This window comes from Tinamus guttatus, unplaced genomic scaffold (genome assembly GCF_059628265.1).
Source record: "Tinamus guttatus ecotype Peru unplaced genomic scaffold, ASM5962826v1 Tinamus_guttatus_pri_ptg000075l, whole genome shotgun sequence".
In the NCBI taxonomy this organism is placed as follows: domain Eukaryota; kingdom Metazoa; phylum Chordata; class Aves; order Tinamiformes; family Tinamidae; genus Tinamus; species Tinamus guttatus.
This window is the reverse complement of record NW_028288609.1, coordinates 1,457,432-1,482,967: the sequence shown is the minus strand read 5'-3', so window position 1 is coordinate 1,482,967 and position 25,536 is coordinate 1,457,432. Positions and strand designations below refer to the sequence as shown.

Below are 25,536 nucleotides of genomic sequence, written 5' to 3'. Positions count from 1 at the left end.
CTCCGCCGCCTCGCCCGTGCTCTCCCCCCTCCCCCCCGCGCGCCGCCCGCCATGGAGGGCGGCGGGGGCGGCCCTGCGGGGAGCGGCCTGGGTGAGTGCGGGCCGGGCCAGGGGGGTGTCCGCGTGTGCGGGTGTTGTCCCCCACCGCCACCACCTCTGGGCCTTCCCCTCGGGCCTGGCGGCAGCGGAGGCGCGCTAGGCCCAGCCCGGGGGCGGGCGGCGGAGGCGGCGGGGGTTGAGCCCGGGCGGTGTTTGCGGGAGAAGGCGGATCGGGCCCGGCTCGCGGCCCCCTCTCATCCGGGGGGTTACGCGGTACCGGAGGCCGCGGAGGGAGGAGGGGGCTGAGCCACCTGCCTGGGGGGAGCCGTGCCGAGCAGCGAAGGGGGGAATCAGCAGAAACGCCCCTAGAAAAAAAGGAAACCACCGATCTTGTTGGGCTTGGTGGTGCCTGTGTGCTCTCCTCTCTGTTTCCTCCCTTGACACCTCGCTAAGAGGGTCACTAGGTCCCCATCTCCGTGGATGAGGACCTGGTGCCGTTGGGCATTAAATGCTTTTGTGCATGGGGTTGTCACCAGGGAGCAAGAAGGTGACATCCCCCTGGCAGCTTGGGGTCCATGTACACGTTGGGGACCTCTTCTCCCCCGGGCTGGTGTCTTGTTGCCTGTGGCGCTTCTCTCAGGGTTATTCTGGGGGGTTCTCGGTGGGTTGCTTTGTATACACTTATTTTCTCACAACTTTAGCCCCCGCGGCCAGCTCGGCACAGGTCCGGTTAGGCTGCAGGGATGCGCTCTGGGCTAGTGTTCCCTTTTGGCCCCAGAGAAGTGTCTCCCCTCATCTCGTGCGGCTTTTGGCAGCGTGAGCGAGGGGAGTCCTGCGAGCATCGAGGCTGCGAGGAAGGCGCCTTTTTATCTTTCCGGGGGAACGACCTGAGCTGTATTGTTCCGGCATCGGCATGTGCTTTGTTGACAGCTGCGCGTGTGCCGGGAGGGTTGCGCAGGGGAAGGTGCCCACGTGGACGCCGCACGGGAGCACTGCCTTGGATGGGGCCACCTTGGTGCCACCCCATGCGGAACGTCCCCAGCTCCATGGCCCGCATGTCCCCGCTTGCCTTGTACACTCTGCGGCCTGTGTCTGCTGCGCGTTAACAGCACACATGGATATTGCTCTATAGACACAACACTATAGCAAAAAGACAGCAGAGCTGGAAAAATCTGATATTAAAAGCAGCGAATGCTTCACAAGATCACATAATTTACGTCCTTTGCATGGGTTTAGCATCATCGTCAGTGCCTATCTGCAACTCCCTTTCTGGCTGTACCTAAGATACACTTTATTTTGTGCTTTATACACTTTATTTTTGTGCTTTTATGAAGAGCCCAATACCTGCCCCAGGCAGATGGCATTCAAATTCAGGTGTTGATAGTCAATTTGAGATGCAGCATAAACCTGTAGTGTAAACATGTCTTGGGAGATAGACATTTTGAAAGCTCTTTCAGGCAGCATGCATGTTTCAAAGTCAAGTGCAAAATTTGGAAGCTTTTTATTTTTATGCCTAACTATTGTATGTAAGGTTGGAGACTTAAGCTTTCATTTATAAGTTTAACTAGTACTTGGCGAATCGAGTGTTTACAGGTAACACAGTGTTTCTTTGCGGTAACCGAGCTCTGTTTTATTTGGAAAAATCAGTAAATGTTTTAGGGAATGTAATTTGTAGTACAGCAAAATATTTACATGATCAAAACATTTTGGTGACGTTATAGGCTCTTGTTGATTTGATTTAGAGGGCTTCATTGATTATGGTTTTCTTGTTTAACGCTGATACAGAACATCTTTGGCTGCTGTTTCCTGAAGATTGAGTTCCTAGCACTTTTGTATAAATGTGTAGTTATATATGAGCTAAGTTACAAAAGCAGTTTGTCAGGTTTTGTTGTGAGTGCAGGATATCGGCTTATTTTGTTTTTGCTCTTATGCTAGGGCAGTAGAATGAGAAAATTTAGATTGTGATGTGCATTTGCTTCTGAAGACAGAATTTATATACACAAGAAATTGCTTGCAGGATATTTATGTGTTGAATATAGTTTGTATAGTGCTGTCCCACCTGCAGCGTGGGATGCCCATACAGGAAGGACTCGGGAAGAGTCCTTTGACTTTCTGCAACTAGATTTCATGGGGATTTTCAGTACACAAGCTCCCCTCTTTCATTTTTGATACCGTGTTTTCTCTCTCGGTGCTTAATGGAAGCATGGTGGGTGTACCAGTAGTGTATATGAGATGGGCATGACTGTGTTCAAGGTGATTGCAAAACTACCTGTCATCAGTGACCTATTTCTACGCAGCATGCTACAGTATGCCTTATCAAGGAATAGATTTCTTTTTCGCCCAACAAAAAAGAGACAAACATAATTGGAAGAAAGTGCAAACCAACTGAGAAGATTGATAGGTTCAGTCAAAACCTGGATCTGTGGTTCATTGCTGTATTAAAACCATTCACTTGGTTAAATTCCTGCAGTATGAAGCAGCTGATAGTGCTACAGTATGTTCTGCTGCAAAACAGCATGTCCCAATGCGATCCAGATCTTGGCGTTTGAGTGCAAAATGAAGTAAATTTTAAAAATGTGTGACTTTTCTGGAAAACGTTTTTAGTTTATGTTGCTAATTCCTTCCTTTCTGTCTTTTCAGAATCTTGAAGTTTAGGAGGGGGCCCCTTACAGGTCAAAATTTTTTGTTTTTTTAATGTGAGGTTGCTTTATTAACAGAGATTAGGCACTTTAAATATTAACACAATTGAGAGGCAGATATTGTGTGTAGATGATACCATCCTTAATACATTGAGCGTGGCTGAATTATTTCAAAAATGTTCTCTACAAGGGTCTGTATTTTTTTTAATTATTGCAAAGGATGCTCCTAAACTACCTGTTCTTTCTGTAGGTGCCAGGTTTCCAACCGTCTCCTTTATAAAGACTAGGCTTACCTATTTAAGGACTTTGCAGTAGCTCCTTTAATATACTGAAAGTCTTAAATATTCTGTTATCATAAAAGGATGTTTTGTCTCTTAACTGGCAAATTTTACATCCCGAAGAACACTTTTAATTAAAATATGACTTGTTCTTGAAGTTGCAGACTGTTTAAACACATGTCCTTTTAAGTAAGTCAGTATGAGTAAAGTTATATACCATTTTAGGCCTTTGCAGGATCTTTATTTTCAGTATTTGGGGAAGAGGATAGAGTTTGCTTATAGTTCTTAAATAAAATTCATGTAGATCGCAAAACTAGTAAAACAAAACAAGCAATTTTTCCGAGTTCAGTTCAAATGTACCTTGTGACCTAAGCTGTCATACCTCATTTTCAAATTAGCTTTGTAAGTGCTTAATTTTTCCAAGTGATCTTAAGTTGCCCTTTTTTTTTTTTTTTTAATTGCTCCTCCCTCCTGAAAAACAATTGCATGGGGAGTGAAACTCTTGGCGGTAGCTCTGGTGCCAGCAGCTTAAACTCATTAACACAAGCAGCTTGCATTGGTTTCCTTGACACTTTCAGACACCCTTCCCTGAGGAGGTTTCAGACTAGTAGTTTTCACTCAAGAGAAACATTGAGCCATGCTAAGCAACTAGCAGCACTTTTGTGCTCTATCCCTCCCTTGTTGGTGTATTTTGAAGTTTTGAAACTTGATTCTGGTGGTGTAAAAGTGATTTTTAGAAACCCTGTGTGAAAGACAAGAGTGCTAGAGAGTGAGCCTGCTTGAAGATACCATAGTAATGTTGGAGATGAGACCTGTGAAGCCAATTCGTTCTGTCCCAGATACTAAATACAAGCAAATGGCAAGTTTTCCAGCTGAAATTTTGGAGGGGTATTTGTGGTACAGCTGTGAGGGCAGATAGCCTGGTAGGGCAGAGTTGGTGCTTTTCCTTTTTTACAGGCAGAATGTTTTATAGTTGAAAATTTACGGACAAGTATCCATTGATCCACATACCTTCTTTTATGGGAGTGCTGTACACAAAAAAAAAAAAAAAAGAAAGTGTTGCCAATATTTGACTTGGAGCATAGCTGAACCTCGCAGGTGCAGAGAGCGAACCAGAACTTTGCTTTTCCTATGGCTCGTCAGTCGTGCGGCAAACAGTCAAAATCCGTTCTGAACTCCGCGCTTGCTTGCAAGTCATGCTTATTTAAACCTTTTTTAGTGCTTATGAGATGAAAGGGAATGTGTCTTAATAGTGCTGTCTGGAGGCAAATTACATACAGTGACAACTGAATTTTAACGGCAGAAGGCAGATTATTTCTAACTAAAAGCCTGATTGCTCTAAATTTATCCGGTGGCCTCTAGCAGATACACACAGCTACAGTGACACTGTGCTTAGATTTCCAGTGTTTTGTTGCATGTCACTTTTTTATGGGCTTGCATTGGGATTGTTGCTTAATGCACTGTGGCAGTGGTAGGTTTGACATTATGAAAATAGAGTTGTGGGATATAGAAGTGACTTCTGAGGTCTTAGGTTGAAGCTGGAATGTATCCTGATAAATCGTCATCACCCGTGTCATGTAATAGTGAAAATGGGTGCTGTGAATCTCTAGTTTGCTTTATTGCGATATGTGTGTCTTGAATCATTCATTTCACACTTAATAGCTGCAGGACAAAGTCCCTGAGTGAAATGCCATGCTGACTACAGTTTTAAGGTCTGAGAAAAATTATGTGCTGAGTTTAATGGCAACTTTTTGCCAGGCAGTTTTGTTTTAACACATGCCTTGTTGCATAGTTCTGCTTTCAGTTGTACCTCTCTAAACTCGTTCCAGTTCTTCTGCTTTCCTGTTGTAGCTCCTAATTTCTTTTTGTTTTCTGATTTGGTATCCCTTTATCTTACGCTCCTTCTTAAAAATAAAATAAAACTAACATATTTTCTACTGCCTTCCCTGAACTTCTTTCTTAGACAAGTCTCTTTTTCTCTTTTTTCTTCCCTTCGTGAATTTGTGTCATTGCTTTTCCTCTAGCCTGCAGATTTCTTGGGTAAGTCACCTGCATTCTACGAGTCTTTAATAAATTACCTAGCGTACTTACGGTGCTCTGAGATGATTTAACGTAATCTCTCCTGTGCAGAACGGACTTGTCTTCTCCTACGCTCCCAGCACTTCAAATGCAGATGATAAGATGAAGTTAAACATCTCTGCTGTTGGTAGATACTTTTCTTCTTTTCGGTCTTTATTTGTAGATGAAGAAGAAATGCAATTTAGATTCTTTTCAATCTGAATTCTTCAGCATCTTTTTCAGATTTGTCTGCAAACTGTTGTCCTGCTTCTGGTTCTCTTTCACTGCCGTCTTATGGAAGTTGGAAGTTGGAATATACCTGTAGAATAAGGAAGGAAAAATTTCAGGAAGCCAAATCCTGTAACAGGCAGTAGCGTTCAGGGAGCTGATTCAGAGAACTGATCCAGCTGAAAATTAATCCCAAGGAAAGACTATTCTTCAGGCAGACTGATTTCTCAAGGCAGCTCCGTGCAACCCCAGGAATGCTGGTGCTGGCACACAAATAGGGAAAGAGCATTTCCTCCCTGGCCACCACATGGAATTAGATCAGATTAAATCGAACAAATAACATTGGCCTTAACTGATTATTATCCTCACTTTGTCCAGGAGGAAACTCAAATACAGACCAGAGATAAAGTATTCATAGTTGCATAATGAATTAGTAGGGTGGAAAAAAATGGGAATGCAATCTACCATATCAGCAAAGAGAGTTTGCTTTTGCTTTTAAGAACTGCATCCATCAGAAATGTGGGTAGGCTGGGATGTGCCGCCATGGAGGTGCAGGAGATGTCAGGATCATACAGTCCGATGAATATAAAAAGGCTAAATCTCTGCATCTAACCTTAGTATCACTCAATATAGTTTCTACCTGCAAAGGCAGAATTTGTGCAAGCAGGGGGTTCTGGTGGTGTATTACTATTTGGACAGCATTTCTCGGAAACTGCTGAGTTTCTGTGCTTCACTAAGCATGTTCTGTTAAATTATATAAATACTATCAAAGGAAGACTAATTTTTTTTTGTCTTTTTCAAACTTTGCATGACATTTTTAAAACAAGCTGGTGTTTCAGAAAATTCAGTAGTTCCAAACAGTGATTCGTGGTATAAGCTACAGTGTAGAGTGGTTATTCAGAGTTTACAGGAGCGTTGCGACATTATGGAAGGAGAAACAGGTACAGTAGGGTTGTTTTAGCAGTGTCACATTTAGACTTTGTCAACACGAGGTCACTTCTGCTTCTCAGTAATAATTCCAAACTGCAGTTCTGCTGGTGATTCGTCCTTTTGTCTTTGTATTAACCACAGGTTCGGCTGAGTTGATCTGAGCGGTGTTTAGGGATTTTTAATGGTTAAAAGAGCTGCTAGCAGCTATAAAACTAAGGCTCCAGGCAAATGCAGATGTACTTTTGCGAGCAGTTGGAGAGAAGGAGTTGTTGGGTGAGGCCCAGGTAAGGAAAGGATTTTTTTTTTCTGCTCGTTCTCCATCAGCTCAGGATTTAGCAGTATGAGAGCAGTGAGTTAGGCTTGTAGCTAGTGCATCTGCTGCAAGTGCTTTTGTTGCTATGGGGGGGGTCCTAGAAACTTGTTACTGTTCTCAGAGTCAAAATTACCGAATGTGTAAAGAGCTGTAGGTGAAAAATTGTGAGGATTTTGAACCTATCTGTAAGCACATTCCAATGATATGAGAAGAAACTTTTTTTTTTTTAAGAGAGATCCAGTTCACACTTCTATGAAGCCTGAGAAGATTTTCCTATTTAAACCTTTTTTCTCCTACTACACTCCATGCTCAGCCGAGTTCCAAAATATTAGCAGTCTTTTATATATATATGTGTGTGTGTGTGTTTGTGTGTATGCATGTTATGCCTGCAAATACTGTTTTGTGGACAGGCTGTTTGCATTTTTTCCCCATCTCTCAGCTGATCCCTATGTACGTATGCAAAGACACAGTTACACATTCACTGCCCCTTTTTCTGCCCCTTGCTCTCCAGGAGGAGAAATGTTAGCTTTGGAAAGCAGAAGTGCAGATCTTTGATGATAGATTTCCTCCGTGTTTTCATATGGCCTTATGGAAGGCTCTATTGTTAGTACAATCATTTACAGTAAGTTAGTATGTTTAATAAAAAGTGTCATTGCAGGCATAGAAATTAATGAACAGTTTAAAATCCTGGGGCTGTTTCTACTATTCTTCAAGAAGTGCAAGCAGAGAATGATGAAAGCAGGCGTTTGGAGAGAGGAGTCTTTCTTCTGAGCAAAAAGCAAACAAGCAAAGGAAAAAAAGGGATTTGGAGAAAGGAGCAGGCTAATGGGCGAAACAATTGTCCTTTAGTACTGAGCCAGTGGGTCATTCTGTGAACTCCTGGCATGTGTTCTGATGAATGTACAATTTTGAAGGGACAGATAATCTGTTAATGCAGTAAAATAACGTTTTTCTTTTTTTTTTTCCTCCTTGTATGTTTGTCTTTAAGGTGTCACACAATTACAGAAGGCTAATTAATGTAAAAGCTAGGTATTTGCATGGGAATGCTGACGGTTGAATGATAACTACCTGCTCATGTTTGAATCTTGCTTTCGGTTTTCTGTATTGAAAGAAACAAGTTGTGACAAAATGGATTTGGGTATGAGGCTTCCAATTCGGTTGCAACTGTTTAACTGTGATACCTTCTGCTGTTTGCTAAACATATTGGAGACAGGAGGAGAGGCTTAGGTTTTTAATGAAAGTATATGGTATGTGCTAGAACTTATTTCATGATGGTTTTGCCTACTAAAATAAAATGTTGGGGTTTATGGCTGTCATATATGAAGCTAATTTCGTAGCCAATAGAAAACCTCCTGCTTATTGCAAAAGTCAAGGGATTATAATACTGCTGAATTCTGCAGTGGCAATGTCTTAAACTATTTTCTGTGGAGATAATGCTTGAAAAAATTCCAGATTTCCAGTTCTGGAAAGCACTGGTTTGAAAACCTTTGTCCCTCAAAACAACTTTCTAGATACAGCCAAATAATTCATCTTAAGAAATAGGGAGAGAAAAAGCCTGAAGTGTGGTTTTTCTTTTTCTTGCTGTTCTTTGTTTTATCCTGAAGGTTCTTTATCCTGATCTTTATGTTTTAGCTGCAGGATTTTATAGAAGGCATTTTCTGGAATTAGGAATACGGTTCATTCCATTTTTCCACGAAGAAACATAAATACAAGCAAACAGCCAGCTCCATACAGTGAAAATATTTTGCCTGCTGAGTTAGCAGGATATCTAATGTAGATTATTTTAGGAATTGTCAAGAAAAATAACTGAAAGCTGGGACAGTCTCAGTTCCGCACTCTTATCTTCAGGCCTTCATACCCGTTAAACGTGCTTCTGGCCCAGATCTTTACTTTGAGAATGGAACGCAATTTCTTCATCTCCAGTCTTTCGTTTCCCTGCCAAGTCTCCCTGCAATATCTCCAGTTATTGCCTGTGTTGTTGGTGTTTTGATCCACGTATCGTTTTGCGTAGCTGCGCCACGACTAATCCATTTGAGACGGAGATGCCCAAATGCAACATACGTTTCATTTCACCAAAATACAAGCCACAGTGCCACGGGCCATCTGATATCTAACCTCTCATTGAATTGATGGAAAAATCGGTTTCAGGTCATTTTTTTGAGCTCCCTGGGCGGGGCGGGGAAGAGCATTATTCTATTGTCACGGAACAGTTTCTGGAATTTGATTGCGAATGCTCTTTCTGAAAATCATCTGGCCACGTTAGACTGTATTCCCAAACTTGGTGTCAGCTGCACGAAATTGGCTTTCTGATTCAGTAGATAGGATTACTCCTCTCTACTTTCCTATCGCTCTCCAAAGCGTTGAACCTAGAATAGATACCATCTCTTAGGTGGGTATTACAAGCTGTCCCTTGACACCCAGCAGATAACAGAACAGGCTGTTGGTTGCATTCAGTCTTTTCATCCTGTTTTTATCCCCAAAGGCAGACTTAAGTACTTCTCCATAGAAATGCAAAAGCCGGGAAGACATCCTGGCTGTGGCTCTGTCTTAAGAGAGAACAACACCACTTAAGAACGTATTTTTGGGTTTTCTTGCCCATAAAGCAGCTGAGATGCACAAGAAAGGAGTGATTGTATGATGATATAAATAATTCCTTCTTGTGTTATCGCCCGATTGCTCTCCGTTGGCATGATGTAACTTGTACCAGATGCGTTTTGCCACTAATTGACACTCGCTATGCCCGGGCACTATTCTGTTTCATGCACCTGTTCTTCAGACTGCGCATGGTGAAATTGTTTTTTTGATATGCTCTGAAATATTGCTCACGGATTGAAATGTCAGTGGCTGCAACTTTCTTAGCCAACCTCTGTGTAGTTTCAAGCTGCATCCACAGTAGTTCCTTCATAATAGGCTATTCAGAATCCCAGAAAAAGCAGCCTTGTTGCTTAAGGATTTCATAATGCTGAGTTGCCGTGAAAAATCCTTAAGATTTTGTTGTATTTAGGAAAAATACTGCAAAACTTATTTGTGTTGGGTAGAATAGCTAAGGCTATGTTATATCTGTGAAATGCACAAAGAAATACATTTATCTGACGCATGTCCTTTCATTTCCACTGTGTGTGCCGATGAAATCGGTGACTGAAAATTGATTAAGCGGTAAAAACAATTAGTATGAATTACTGATGTTTAGGTTTTGGTGGGGGTGAGCAAGAAATTAACCGAAGGCCTCAGTGAAAAAATCACACTCCCACTTACCTCTAAGTTTCCAGCCATCAGAATGATGCATTCTCTTATTAACCTTTCCAAATAAACAGAAATATGCTATCTTATCATAGGTCTGCTGTTTTTTTCTTTATCCAAAAAAAAAGTGACTAATAAGTCTGTAAGTGTTTTATTTTGCATGTTGTTGCCATTTGGAAAGGGTTGAGCTGTACTCGGTGTTTAGTTCTACTAGAAATTTCTACTTAAGGAGTTAATTTTGATCTGGACTTTGGGAATCTGTCTCTAATTTCAGATAGAAATTTGCTTACTGTTCAGAATATCCTGTTCAGAATATACAGAATATACTGACATAATGCTGGACCTGTGTTAAATTAATTTAAAGTTCTCTCAATCTGCTACCACTGCCTTATTCCTGTTCTGAAAGCAGTTTCTTCAACAAATACTTGACTAATTGGAAATTGTATCTTAAATAATGTAAATGGCTTATTTATATACATGGCTCTTTCACTGCTTGTAAACTGCATGCAAATTTGTTTGCCTCAGGACTTAACACAGCTGCTGAATTGTAGCTTCCAACCAAAAGACATCCAGGATCCTTAACAACTTAAAATTGTTAATGCATACACAGAATAGCATTGCCTTTAATTATAAGGCAGTCAGTTTTCTTTCTTACTTGTGAGTGGTGCTTTCCTAATAGTAGCTGGAGAGAAATCTTGGTTTTTGGAGAATAAAATTGTGTACTGCAAAATAATCTTTTCTTTAAAACCTTCCCCTTCAACTCAATGTAATATATAGTGGGCTTTGCGCCTAGATGGCAGAGTGGAAACCTATTCATGCCACACAATGCCTCTTGATTGTGTCACTGAAAAGCTGTTGTTAGACTGAGATTTTTCTGTTTTTAAGCTGAAGAGGGGGAAAAAAATCAAATCTTGGGGGATTGCCTTGTGTTTGAAAGTCAACTCCCATGCTGCGAGGAGGGTGTGTAAATAATTGGTATGTACCTGCACGCTCTGCCGTGTAGTATTGAGCGCCGCGGTGTTATCAGAGACTCGCATTACCCTACGCGTTAGGGCCCTGTGCTTTTTGGAGAATAATTTTGGCTTGGTGTCTTGGGAGCTATATTAAAGTCGAGCCCACTTCTGACTGTGCCAAGCTGGAAAGGGAATCCAGTACGAGTGCCTTATAGCTAAAAATGACATCCTGTTTCTGTTGTGGAAGGCTGTATTGCAGCAAGGAAAGAAAATAATTGTAGATTGTGAATAAACTATTGCATTCTTAATGCTGGACATTGACTATTGTCATTTTCTATTTTTTTTCCTTCTTCATAGTATTTACTTTTTGTGCAGGACGTAGATGAGATGCAGGACCTCATTACCTTTCCTTCTCTTTTTCCTTGTGATGTATGTAAAATTTACCCAAGCAAATGCCACTAGTTTGTGAATTTGGGCATGGGTTTGTTTTTAAGTAATTTTCTAGCTCTTATGGCCATCTGGGAAGAGTAGGGGAAACTTCAGACGTTAACCAAGAAAGCAACCAATGCAGCACTGCCTTTGTGCCTGTAGACAAGTCAGTCTTGTGGCTGCAGTGCTTCTCCTTGACTCACCAGCCTGGAGCAAAGTGAATTTGTCCCATGTCTGCCAGTTTGCAGAGCTAATAGTGATAACTTTTTGCAATTAAACTGGCTAAGAAAGAGATGAGGTGGAGCAGAAGTGGCAGGGTCAGGGTGCTGGAGTGCCCTGATGTGTCGCTTCCCTCTGTTTGGAGGAGGAGCCCCCAGGACATCCAGACAGAAGGGATGAACAGCTCTGGGTACGTCCACAAAGCTAAAGTTAAAATGCAAGATTTCCTGGCTTTGAACTTGTACCTCTGTTGTCTTAGTCAAGGACATAATTTAAGCCATTAACTTCTGGGTATATTGTGCTCATTCGCTATTGATTCAACATCTGCCGAATGGAAGCTGGGGCAGGTCATTGTTTTAGTGCTTCTTGCTAGAAAACTAATTCTATTTTTAGTTTGGATAACATGAAGAAAAGTGTTTTTTCTTTAGAAGCAGCAAAAGCATTGTATGAAATGCAGCTCCCACATACACATGCTTCCTCCACCTACACGTTCACTGCAAGTTGTTTGCACTTTCTTGCTGGGTTTGAGCCTTTAGTATTCAGAGGCTTGCATACCTTTCACATAGGATCTCCAATTACTAAATGTTGCATAGAGTTCAGCCCTTCATTTTATGGTATGGTTATTCTTCAAAGTTTAATGTCTTGCTATGCTTCTACAAAAGTTACTTTGAAATTGGGTATCCTCTTTGTGTTTTAATTAGAGCCTGCATTGCTCCCATGCGTGGCAGGACTGAGTCTGCTCTGTGAGCCGAAGTCATTCAGCAGCTTTGGAAACAGTAGATTCACTTGCAAAAACAATCCCAAACTACGTTCTTAGGGTTAGAAAGTTAAGAAAAAAATGTTTTATTGTATGGCTGTATTTAAACCGCTGTCTCAGAGCTGTCAGCCTTGCAAAATAGCACGTTGTTTTTGTTAGATGGGCAAGGAGGACGTTGCTTTGCCAGCTCTTTTGCAGTTAAATAATCTTGCTGGAAAGTTGCGGGTCCCTTGAGGGTAGCAAGCGGTATATTCAAAGCGAAAGTAGGTTACTTTTTCTGCAGAGTGAAGTGGTTTTAAGACCAAATAGCTTTGATAACTGAGAACGTGTCCCTTTGTTTTCTTTTTTTGAAGTGGTAATATGCTCATACCAAGCGGTTTACAGAATATTCCTTAAATGTGCAGAGGTGAAATGATGCCAGTATATGCAAAGAGACTATTTCAACATCCAGTAAAACCAAGGGGAGGGGGAAAAAAGTAAGGTTTCCTTTTTATGACATATCTTGTGCTTTTTCTGGTGATTTACCAGACGAATTTTGAGAGGCTTCCACATTGCTCAGGTAACTTGTGGGAGATGCTTAATCTGCAGAGGAAATAATCAGGTATCACTGTCTCTGTGGCACAGGTATTTGGGGCTGGGGCGGGGGGGGGGAGGTTGTGAATAATGCATTAAGTTTTGTTAAAGGAAAAGCTAAATAATGGTTTTTTTTTTACCAGGCCCCCTGCTTTGTAAGGGTCTTCCTGGGTAAAGAGTTGTTAATGTTGGCTTGTAATCAGACCAGTTTATTTCATTATTTACTAGTTTTTTCTGTTTTTTTTTTTTTTCCATCTGAATGTTACTTGCGCTCACAGGCCAATGTTAACAGCCTGTCTTCGCCTATTTCCTAGCCCAGCTGGGGCCTGGCACTCATCTTCCTGCCTCTCACCTCCAGTTATCGTGCGAATCTTCATCTGTGACATTGCTCCCAGTTGTTTGCTTTTTTCCTAATGTTACTGCTCCAATAATAATAATAGTAATAATAAAAATCGCTGTGGTTCTGCAGAGTGAAAGTGTTTTATACCTGCTGGACTTAGCCCAAGGTTGTAATTTCAACCTCAAAATCTTTTTTTGACCACAGTAGTTTGGAATATAGCTTTCTTATTTAGCTAATCGATCCGTCCGTTTTCTCCTAGGGCATTTTATGTTGCATCCGTTGGGGATTATGTGGTATTTTTTGCAGGAGGAAGTAGTAGTATCCTGGTTAAATTCTACCTTGCATAAGTGCAAGTGAAGTTTAAGTGTGCCAGTGTGATATCCTTTGGCTGCATTGAGGAATAAGAGTCTGGGGGAAGGGAGAGAGAGACAAAGGAATGAGTGCCTGAAATCAGGGGTTGTGCAAGGAATTCCTGAGGTGGAAACAAGCACTGGACTTGGTTTTCTTGCTTTCATTAGGTGCTGCAGGTGAGAAATGTTTTCACTGAAATTCTTCGTGCATATCTGCATTAGTGGAAGGTTGTTTGCTCTACAGACTTTTTCATATATCTGCTTCCTGGGTGAGGATGGGCCCTCCCTGGCGGGTACGGAGGTGGTTCTGTGATGCTCTGCACCTTGTCCAATGGGGAGTTTGGACAGAACCGAGTCTGGGAGCCACCAGACCTCCAGGGAGTCCAAGAAAACCACAGATCATTGTGGGATTCCTGAAGGCCAGTGGTCATGCTGTGAGCAAGCCAGATAAGGGCAGAAGGGCGCCAGACCTAGATGAAAGGGCAGAAGGGCGCCAGGCCTAGCTGAAAGGGTGGAAGGACTGCTGACTAAGAGATAAGGAGATCTTGCGGAGAGTCAGATAAGGAGGCAAAGAGTTGAGACAAACAAGTAGAGGGGGACGGTCGTTAAATGTGAGGACACGTGGGCACTGTTAGTTAGTCTCTGTTAGTTAGCCTATCACACTGTATAGTTAGACGCATGGACGCGGGGTCTTGACCAATCATTGTAAAGAAGCGCTCGCGTGTACGGGGAAATCTTGCATAGAATTTCGTTGACGCAAATAAGAGCTAACCTATCCTGAGCTCAAGCTTTGCAATATGCATGAACCTAATTAAGTTGTGTATAAGAGTGCACACTGAATGTTCAATAAACGAGTCTTGTCGATGACCATATGGTGTCGCAGTCTCCCTTTCTCCTACAAATGGTGACCCCGACGTGATGCAACGAAGGGCAATCCTCTCTCGGACAGAAAAGAAATCGGGAGAAGGACGCACCACGGTAGAGAAAGTAGGAGTTGGGTCCTCTGCAGCCAGGACGGTGCAAATCCGCCGAGCAAACGCTGGAAGGACGGCACCCCCGAAGATCATATAGATGGTTTCGGGCCATACGCGCCACCGGAGCCTGGAGAGCTGCAACAGCGCGCTGACGTCAGGAATGGATAGGCAAGTGGCGTATGAATTATTTACCCGTACCTTACAACAATGTAACGTACAGGGAATTGACTTAAAGAAAGAATTACCGGGATTGTGGAAGTCCTACGGAAATTTGGTGAATAGGCTCGTGCAATCCCTGGAGCAAGCTACTGATGAACAGGCCCTCTGCAAGCTTTTGATCTGGTGCAGAGAGAATGGGTTCAAAGCCGAGCCCCACCTAGTATTCAAATCCGATGTGAAAGCAAAAAGCAAAGTGGCCGCCGGAGTCACGGCAGCCTTTGCAAGCACTTCAGGACCGGGACCGCCACGCCACCGACAACCGCTGGTGTTTGGAGATCCATCGCCAAAACCCCCCGACCTGCACCTGCAGCACCTGCACCATCTGCGCCCCCACTTCCGGACCCCCTGTCGAGCCTGAGGAACAGCCCGGCTGGGTCCAGGACTTGTTGAATCGCCTTGACAAATTAGAGAAGGGGGCCGGGGAAGAGAAGGCGAATGAGATCAAGGAAACTTACGTTGCTGAGGGCTTGACAACAGCCAGGGGGGAGGTGCAGGGGAATTTGATCTGTCTTTTAAAGTGGGGGTTGAAGAATTGTAATGCTTTAAGTAAGGGCAGAAACTGTTATTAGGGCTATTATTTCTGTTTGCTATGTTCGTCTGTATTATGTGTTGTGTCCTTTGTATAATGATGCTGACACGAGGTATGGTTGAAAGGAGGAAAATTGTATGATCTGTAAAGTCATAATGGGATCTTGAGAAAGAAGATGTTTGCCTGCCCGGGAACTGCAAACATCCTCTAAACTAGTTTGAAGGTCAAACACCTGAGAGGGAGGAAGATGAGGAAGGCAGGACCCTCAGACTGACAGCTGGGACCGCTTTCTGATATGTGCACTTGTGCACCCAGGAGGGAAGGTTATGTGACTGAAGGCGGAGTTTGTCCGCCCCCTGGTCTGCCTGCTGGCACGTACTGGCCCTACGTGGCAGGATGCACCGGGCATAAACAGACAGTGCAGAGAGAGGGGGGGGTGAGACTCCTAACACTGAGAGCCACGTTGTCTCTGCGGGGACGCCCGCCGAGTTAGGAGCCTGTCAGCAACCCTCTCATCTGCCAACTCGAGAAGATGTTCAGTCTCAGTATCCTGCCGACAAGTATTACCTCAAGAGTAATTATTCATACATTGCTTATTAAAGGTGCTTTCACCTGAATAGAGGCTCGCAGTAGCCACATTGTTTTGGGTGATTATTGCCAAATCCCAAGCCCATTCGCACCTAATTGGCGACAAGGATCGGCTTTGGCAATTGAGACAGTGGAACTCACTAGTGAAGTGCACAGCTACGTGAGGTCGTGCCACTCGACAGAAACTATGTTTTTGCTGTTTGTATGTGTAGTCTTTAGATCTTTATTGTATAATATATATCAGCAGAGAGGACTGACTAAGTCCTATTATTAGCACACGGTCATGGTTGCGAGGAACTAGAGGGAATGTGCTGTATGAACCTTTCTGATCATTCAAATTCCATACATAAGCAATTGGAACAATTGCATGAATTGACTACACATTTACAGCACGATACAGGATTCGGCCTTGACAACTGGATAAAAGGTCTCGGTTTGGGCCCATGGCTAACATCAATTGTGCAACACTTAATTACCATAGGGATCGTGTTTATTGCAATTTTGCTTCTTGTACCATGTATCTTTAAATGCTTGCAAAACATGCTTACGTGAATAGTTAATCAAGAGTGGAATACAAGCTTAGTAGCCCAAAAAAGAAAACGGGGGAAGTGTAGAGAGCATTGTTCAAACCTGGTTAATGGAAAAAGGACATAGCCAGGCAGAGCTGATACGGAGGGCTTAAGTAAGACAAAGGACAGAGTTTCCTTGAGATAAAGAAGTTGATGCAGCTGCACAAAACAAAGGCAAACAGGAACCGGTTTGATACCGGAAGAATGAAGAACCAAAAGCTGAAATACTGGCTACAAAACAAAACAAAAACAAAAACAAAAACAAAAAACAAAAAAAAAAGAGGGGGAGAATTGGGAATTTTTTAAATTTTTTGATTTATAGATATTGGAACCAGATGGGTGCCAGCGAAATGGGTGAGACCTTGGCTGGAAGCAAACTCGCCTAGATCAGATGTAGCAGGCAAGCAACCAGTACCCTAGCTGTGGAAAGTGTGAGCCTGCAGAAGGAAAACATGGGAGGAAGAAGTGTTACTGTTGTTATTAGCTGTATGTTGTAGCTTTTAGGAGGTAGTATTGCTTTTAACGCTATTATAGGGGTTAATGCTGCTTTTAGCGCTAATGGATATGTTATGCTTTTTAGGCAGATTGTTAATTATAACCAAATCAAGAGTTGTTGGCTTTGTGGAACAGCAGATCAACTCGATGCACCGGTGTTAGGTATTAAGTGTTGGGATGGTGTTGTTGATCCTATGTTGCATTCTACTAGTTGTGCCTTGCTTATTGAAATGTGTATCAAATATGATTGAGAATGCTGTAAAGAAGGTTTGGCTGGCTACAATCACTGAGCAAAACGGGTTTGATGATTCCACTAATCTTGTGCATTTTGGTGGTCGTTCCCTGCCTGATTAAGTGTCTGAGACAGACGGTAGACAAGGCGATCAAAGACATATTTTGGGTGAACCATCAAGAATCCTGGCTTGCTCAAAAACAAGAAGGGGGAATTGTGGGATTCCTGAAGGCCAGTGGTCATGCTGTGAGCAAGCCAGATAAGGGCAGAAGGGCGCCAGACCTAGATGAAAGGGCAGAAGGGCGCCAGGCCTAGCTGAAAGGGTGGAAGGACTGCTGACTAAGAGATAAGGAGATCTTGCGGAGAGTCAGATAAGGAGGCAAAGAGTTGAGACAAACAAGTAGAGGGGGACGGTCGTTAAATGTGAGGACACGTGGGCACTGTTAGTTAGTCTCTGTTAGTTAGCCTATCACACTGTATAGTTAGACGCATGGACGCGGGGTCTTGACCAATCATTGTAAAGAAGCGCTCGCGTGTACGGGGAAATCTTGCATAGAATTTCGTTGACGCAAATAAGAGCTAACCTATCCTGAGCTCAAGCTTTGCAATATGCATGAACCTAATTAAGTTGTGTATAAGAGTGCACACTGAATGTTCAATAAACGAGTCTTGTCGATGACCATATGGTGTCGCAGTCTCCCTTTCTCCTACAGATCATTAGGATTCTAGTGCTAGTTCTGGTCCACAGAAGGGGTGAATGCATTTGTACCTTATTTGTACCCATTTTGTTTGAGGTAGAGCTACAGGACACTTTCCCCTCAACAGATACGGCTCATAGATAGTATAATCCTGTGTTTCGTGTCAATGATATGAATTGAAAGCAGACATTTGGTGAGTACCTTGATTTTTTTTAATTGACCATTTTCTCTATGTTGTCTCTTGTAGATAAAATATTCGACGAATCGTTGACAACTTTCTTCAGAAGAATAATTGCTGCTGCTCTGCTCTTGCCGTAATACCAGAATTGAGACCTACACGTCCGTGCTAAACACCACTAGAGAATCCTGTTTTGTTAATTCTGTGTAGATGGAATAGACATCGGTCTTGACAACCCATCCTGATTTAAAGCTGCTTGCTTGGTTTTCTGGGATTAAAGGTGCTCAATGAATCAGGCCCCCCCAAATGAGTCAGACTGCCAATTCTTGCCAACAGTTGGTTGAAAACTGTGCTGCACATGTAGCAGGGATGGCACAAGAGGACAGTCGTCGTGGTCAAGTGCCACCCACATTTTATCATGGTGCCAGCCAGGAACTCGATCTGTCTACCAAAGTATACAAGAGAGAGTCAGGAAGTCCCTACTCAGTGTTGGTGGACAGCAAAATGAGTAAACCCCATCTCCATGAGAGAGAGGAGCAGCCGTATTTCAGGGAGAACAGATCAGTAGGAGAGGTCCGGGCTGTGAAAGAAGACAGAGAAAACTCTGACGACTCTGAGGAGGAGGAAGAGGAGGAAGATGAAGTGACTTACAAAAGGGAGCAAATTATAGTAGAGGTAAACCTTAACAACCAAACATTAAATGTGTCAAAAGGGGAGAAGGGTGTCCCCTCCCAGTCCAAAGAGACTGCTGTTCTTAAGACCAGCAGTGAGGAAGAGGAGGGTGACAGTGGGGAAGAGGCCACTGAAGAAAGTAATGATGATGAGGAAAATGAGAGGCAGAAGAAAAAAGAGAAAAGAGTGGAAAAAGTTAGTGTTGCACAAAGGAGAACAAGGAGAGCTGCCTCTGCTGCAGCAGCCACCACTTCCCCATCACCCAGAACTACAAGGGGTCGTAGAAAGAGTGTGGAGCCCCCCAAGCGTAAGAAGAAAGCTGCAAAGGAGCCCAAGGCACCTGTGCAGAAATCAAAGTGTGAAGAGAAGGAGACTTTAACCTGTGAGAAGTGCCCCAGGGTGTTTAACACACGCTGGTACCTGGAGAAGCACATGAACGTCACTCACAGGCGCATGCAGATCTGCGACAAATGTGGGAAGAAATTTGTTCTAGAAAGTGAGCTGTCCCTTCACCAGCAAACAGACTGTGAAAAAAATATCCAGGTAGGTTTGCTCACCTGCTTGCCAGATTTCCACACCTTCTGTTGTGCCCTGGATACAGCTAGTGGACACTTCAGAGGGGGAAATCTCTTACGCAGACCAGGTTCTGACCAAGACCTTGTCTCTACATATCAGCACTTTTTGGTGTCTTCCAGAAGAAGTAAATTGTAGGGAACGGAGTGCACAACTGTTTTCTGCTTTAGCAGTTATTCTAATATTTAACCACATGTTGGGAAAAACAAAAAGTTACTTTTAACATGCTAGGCTCAAGAATAACTGGCCTGAAAACAAGTGCATTTGCTGGGAAGTACTTTGACAGCATAAAGCCTATTTCTTCAGGTGCTGAGCACTCGCAGCTTATCATTAGCTTTACAGTTCAAACTTGTGTAAAGGTAAGGTTTCAAGGGAGAACAAAATTATGATGTGTTGCTGGTGCTAGAAAGGTGCAAAATCCTGGCGAGGCAAGCAGGTGAGAGAGAAACTAGTGAAGTCAGGATGTAAATTTGTGTCACATGCAACTTGTTTATCCTATAGTGATAACTGCATAAAAGTAATTTATAGTAGTGTTCATGGATGGGTATGCAACTATATGAACTCACAGCCTAAATACATGAGCCTGCTCTGTCCCCAGTAGAAAAAAGCTCAATAAATCTTACTGATAGTATAAAGGTCTCTGGTCTTTCTCAGCAGAAGATTTGTGGCTTTTAATTTTATACAACAATGGGAGCCTGTGTTGTAATAGAACCATTTTAAAAATGTAAGTGGTGGAAAGAGTTTCAGAGTTTCTGATTCATCTGTGGTTTGTACTTTGCTAATAGGCATCTGTGTTCTCATGTAACTGGGGGCACTGCTGTTTTATCTGGTGATTTGGACGTGCCTTGTTGCCTTGTTAAACTAGGCACAGTGTTGCCACCTACTTTTGAAATAATCCCACTGCTGGGATGGAGCAGCTTGAGGTCACTCTCCATGCGACTCAAATGTCCAACGAGTGGAAGGCAACACGGTTTTTGGAGTCTATCCAATGAGATTTGCCAGAAGAAGAATTTAAGATTTTTGTTTGTTTGATCGTTAAAATGCTAAATGGAATTGATATTCAGTCCCTGCTGTTGTGAGGGACAGCTGATCTATTTATTGCAATTTCTCTTTGCAGAGCAATTCGAATGCAGCTCTGTGTATCACTGCTCTATTTTTCCTTAGGTTTCAACTCATAGGAGGAAGGTTGAAGAAAGGAGTGTAAAATCCTGAGTCTTGAGCTTAGCTAGAAAAATGTATAAACATTTCAGTGTGTCCTGGTTTCCTTGCAGTTTTTGAAGTAAATATTTCAAAACTTTAGTGTGGCAGAGAACATTTTACTGTGTATTTAAGGAAATGCCCTGCCATCCAAGGGGCTTGTTAGTAGCCACATCATATCTTAGGACATTAAGAGGAATTTTTAAATAGATTGAATACATGTGATAGAATGAAGAAGCATTTCTAATGAAGCTTTGAGTTAGGTGATAAATCAATGACTGCACCTAGTGTTTCACGATAAAAGATTTCACTAAGGGCATGTTGCAAAGAAAGTCTGGGGGCTTTTTTGAAATGTGTGTGAAATAGAAGCCTGGTCTGTGCTTGGTACTTGGGTGGCTGCCCCAGTGTGAATTCCTGTTGCCAGCATGATATATCTGGATGCACAGCATTTTATATTCATGTACACTAGCTGGTTGTTTCTGTAATTGTAATTCTTCTGGGCTAGTTCGAGACCTAGAGCCTGCTGAGTAATGGCCATGCAAGCAGAAAACTCCAGTTTTCTCTATGCTGGAGGCATCTATATTTCAGCAGAACGAGGTTCTGCTGAAAAATCTGTGCTGCAGTGCAGCAACATAGCTACGCTGGTTGGGCTGATGTTAATCTACCAGTGCAGGAATACATGCTGTAGGTAATCCTTTACATTGCATTGTTCAAACGTAACAAGAAAAGAAGAAATTATATCTAGTACCAGAAGCGTCAGATCCAGAAATTCTCCCAAATATTCCTTGTAGGAATGCTAGTCATCTTCAGGTTCTCTGTATAAGCATATATTCAACAATTATTTTTGTCTGTCCTAACATTTGGAGTGTGCTTTACAGCTGCTTGCAGTTTTATTTATTTATTTTAGTAACGGGGTATGAAAGTTTTACATTAAGGTAGGGTTTAGTATGCCATTGGGGATATGGAGCTTTGTGTGGAAGCATCCTGAATGGCTTCATTATGCAAGTAGTAATTGAGCTGATCACCGTGGCTGGCTCTTCTCAGATGAAAACTAATGAAAACAGATTTTTTTGATTTTTTTTTTTAGCCTTACTTCACTCTCTAGGGTTTTTCCCCCCTGGACTACAGCCTGTACCTGGCACTTCTCCAAGTAGGTACTCCCAAGGCAAAGGATCTCCTTGGAGTCAGCATGGTGAGTGGTGTTCCCAGCCATGTGGAAACAGCATAACTTCCTGAGCAGAGAAGCTCAAGCTGATGGAAGGAACAGATCTGTTAAGTCTGTAGTGAATGGCATAGAACTGGCCTTACTTTGGGAGAGGAGGGTGCTTCAGGCAGAAAAGTGGAGATGTACCCCCAGAAAACCCAAACATCCCAGCAGCCAGCAAGAACAACAAATCACAATTCCTTCCTCTTCACTTCAAAGACAAAAATGACTTGGTATCCTCATGTGTACTGCTCCTATCAAGTGTCACACCTAAGTGGATTATTCTGGGATTTTCAGAATTTTTACAAGGTTTTTTAAAAAGTCTTTAGCAAGAACTCTCTTGAAAACAAGAGGCGCATGGAAGCCGGTGGATCCTGCTTATCACTGACTTTCTGGACCTTTCACAGTAGTTGTGGGATGATATTAAAATGCGGTTTGCGTATGATCATTTTGAATCTTCACTGCTGCTGACCTGTATAAATGAAGAGCTGGAATATGAAAGAAACTTCAAGGGGGACACATAGTGGGCCTCAGGGTGGCGTGGTGGTGTCAGCCAGCTGCATCCAACTATACATCTTGTGCTTAGAAAATAGCTTAGTGCAGTAGCTGGGGTGCTCCAGACTTGTGCAGATGGCAAAAAAATGCACGATGCTAAAACGCTCTCTAATCCTACCTGATTTGTCTTGTAGGCTTTGCTTAGTGTGTTTTTCGATGGTAAAGCAGTAAATGTGAGCTGAAGTACGGTCTGATAAAGTGTGCATCATTCTGACTTGTTTGGGGTTTCTTTTTTCTTATGCAAGAGAGAAAGAGAAAATACTTGGCTTAACGCCCCAAACTCAAGTCACTGAATCTTTCTAATTTTAAAACTTCCTTGTGTCTGTCCCCTTCATTCAGTGTGTTTCCTGTAACAAGTCATTCAAGAAGCTCTGGTCCCTCCACGAACATATCAAGATTGTCCATGGATATGCAGAAAAGAAATTCTCCTGTGAAATTTGCGAAAAGAAGTTCTACACCATGGCCCACGTGCGGAAACATATGGTTGGTGAGTTATTGATTGGTGCTTCTGTTGGTTCTGCCTCAGTTTGTCTGAGTGTTCCTTAACTTTTAATTGCTGGTTTTGGAGAATAAAGGTGGGGGAAATTCAGTCATATGAGCTTTAGCTGTAGCTAAAAGTTGAGGTTTTATTACTGACAGCAAGTAAAATATGCCTGTGCATGCATGTATGTATGTATATATATGTACATATGCTGTGCAGTTCTAATCATTTTACTCCTCCATAAAATTAAAGAATTCTGGAGGAAGAATTCACAGCTTAGTAACCCTAATGTAATGTTTTGTTGCAGCACATACAAAGGACATGCCATTTACCTGTGAAACCTGTGGAAAATCGTTCAAGCGCAGCATGTCCCTCAAAGTCCATTCCCTACAGCATTCTGGAGAGAAGCCTTTCAGATGTGAGGTGAGGTAGCACTTTTAAAAGCCTTGGCTGTAGGAGCAGATACAGAATTAGTAATATAAAATTTAGAATTAGTGATGGGCCTTTCTGATTTGTAGCTCCATGCCTGTTGTGAGGAAGGAGACCGCACGGAATGGACTTACCCAGTCGTATGTGTGGGGCAGACGGGGTGTCTGTCATGATGGGGATGCTGGTGGCCCATCACGTGATGGAGGGCAGGCCTCGGAGGGGAGCCCTTCCCGGTTCCTCAGCGGCTCGTCCTTCCTGAGGAGCAGAGCACGGCTGCTGCAGGACACAGAGCGGCACAGGCAGTGTTGCCACCACAGCAGCCTTGGAGATGAGGCTTGTTGGGAGAGAAATAACTTCATATTAAACTGCTAGATAGGAGGTGGAAAATGGGCTGGCTTTTCAGGAAGCGAGCAGAGCTGCTGCTGGTTTTGCTGGGCAAGTAGTGTCCTCTAGTGGACACTCCTTGTAGATCTGCAGCTCTTCTGCTAGCATAACCGTGTTGCTGCCAGGCTTTTGCCAGCAGCTCTGTCAGCTAAAGGTCGTGAGTGTTCACCCTTCTTGCCAAGCTTCCCATGCCAACAGAACTGTTACTGCAGACCAAATTGTGCTCTTGTTACCTAACTTAAACTCCATGTTAGCAGGGTGTGAGGATCCTATTCCTTTGTTTCCTTCACCAAATACCCTCAAATGCTGTCCCCCAACTGCCTTGCTTCCTTGCGTGCCATGCCCCAATATCCTGTTTGCCACCTGTCTTGCAGAACTGCGATGAGAGGTTTCAGTACAAGTACCAGCTGCGTTCCCACATGAGCATCCACATTGGGCACAAACAGTTCATGTGTCAGTGGTGTGGCAAAGACTTCAACATGAAGCAGTACTTTGATGAGCACATGAAAACACACACTGGTAAGAACTTAAGAAAGTACAGATACTTCCAGGGCACAAAACATGCCTACACTTTTGTTTTTGTTAGCTCTCTTGGAACTTGTGATCAAAACCGCTATCCAGCCGAAATAAATCAGAAAGGAGAGATTAATACCTCAACGAACAGTTACAACAAAAGAGCTGCCTGCAGTCAGGTGGTTCGTGGTGGGAGAAAATGAGAGGTTAGGATTACTTCGTTGTTGTTTTGGTTTGAAAGAACTCCTTGCCAAAAGCATTATAATAAAATTTTTTCATGCCTCTAAATCTAAAGGTGAGAAAGGATTTTATTAAGGAAAAAAAAAAAAAAAGGACTTCTGTGGAACAGCTATCTCTCTGTGGGCTGCTTTTGTAGGCTTTGTAGGTAGCTGTCAGAGTAGCTTTTTGTAATACTCTGTTTGCTACTTAGAGTTAAAGTAATTCCTCGCAGCTGTTCTGGGCCTGGCTGATTGCTGTATCTGTGTTCTACAGGAGAGAAGCCTTTTATCTGTGAAATCTGTGGGAAAAGCTTCACCAGCCGCCCAAACATGAAGAGACATCGCAGAACTCACACAGGGGAGAAGCCCTACCCATGTGACGTGTGTGGTCAGCGATTCCGCTTCTCCAACATGCTCAAGGCACACAAGGAGAAGTGCTTCCGTGTAACCAGCCCCGTGAATGTGTCATCTGCTGTCCAGATTCCACTATCCACGACTTCTCCTGCCACCACAGTCCCTGCTGTGGTGAACGCGCCCACAACTCCAACCCCGCCTATCAACCTGAACCCAGTGAGCACACTTCCTCCGCGCCCCATTCCCCACCCATATTCACACCTTCACCTACATCCTCATCCTCACCATCCGCATCATCTTCCTGTCCCGCCAGTTCCTCATCTACCCCCTCCCCCAGCTCTTTTTAAGAGTGAGCCTTTAAATCACAGAGGCCAGAGTGAGGACAACTTTCTGCGACACCTGGCAGAAAAAAACAGTTCAGCGCAGCACCACTAGCATCTTTGCTTCCTGCCAGCTATTTTCCCATTTTATGCACATGGAAACATGCCCTCGTGGAAGTACAGAGGGTCAGTTGGTGAGGATCTTTGTCTCTCTCTTAGCCCCAGCAGACAGTCCTGATTTTCTCTTGAATCATTTAACAAACAAGGAAATTCTCTTTTGGATCAACAGTGGTCATTTGAACCTGGGAACCAACAGGACCTAAACCCAATTTGCTTGCATTTTACTCGTGACTTTTATAAATTTCAGATACTGAGACTTGTGGAATTTTATAATTTCATATCAGCTGATGAGGTATGCTTGCTTTTATATCCTGGACTTCTCCTCAAAGAGGAGATAGGCCTGGTTTTCTTTGTACTAATCGGAAAGGCTGTGAGATTAATACAGAGCATTAATTGTATCACTGTGTATCGTAATTAATTCTTTTCAGCTTTTGGTGCCGGCTGTGGAGTGAACCAGCCACGTATCACAGTATATTTGAGCATTATAGAGAAAGACAAAAAATTCTTGTTTGTGTAGCTCTCCTAACACACTCTTTATTTTACTACAGAAATTATTTTAGAGTTTTTTGTATAGACCTATTTAGTAGTCTGTTTCTAAAATGAAATGTATTTCATAATAAGCGGTGTAATTTTTTCAGTGTAGCTGGACCTATGTTGTATAATAGATAAATTTTTATAATAATCAAAA

The 25,536-nt window shown here is 42.9% G+C and overlaps 1 protein-coding gene across 2 annotated transcripts; it reads left to right on the top strand.

The window, feature by feature from the left end:
- On the top strand, window positions 1–25,536 carry ZNF652 (zinc finger protein 652). 2 transcript variants are annotated; one of them, XM_088519907.1, is made up of 6 exons: window positions 1–91; window positions 17,898–19,043; window positions 22,369–22,516; window positions 22,818–22,933; window positions 23,698–23,842; window positions 24,329–25,536. In XM_088519907.1, the coding sequence occupies exons 2-6, from the start codon at window positions 18,135–18,137 to the stop codon at window positions 24,841–24,843; spliced, it is 1,833 nt and encodes a 610-aa protein (XP_088376033.1). In that variant the 5' UTR covers window positions 1–91; window positions 17,898–18,134; the 3' UTR covers window positions 24,844–25,536. The 2 variants fall into 2 exon arrangements, with proteins under 2 accessions (XP_088376033.1, XP_010222306.2); XM_010224004.2 differs by lacking the exon at window positions 1–91 and having other exon boundaries at window positions 17,863–19,043.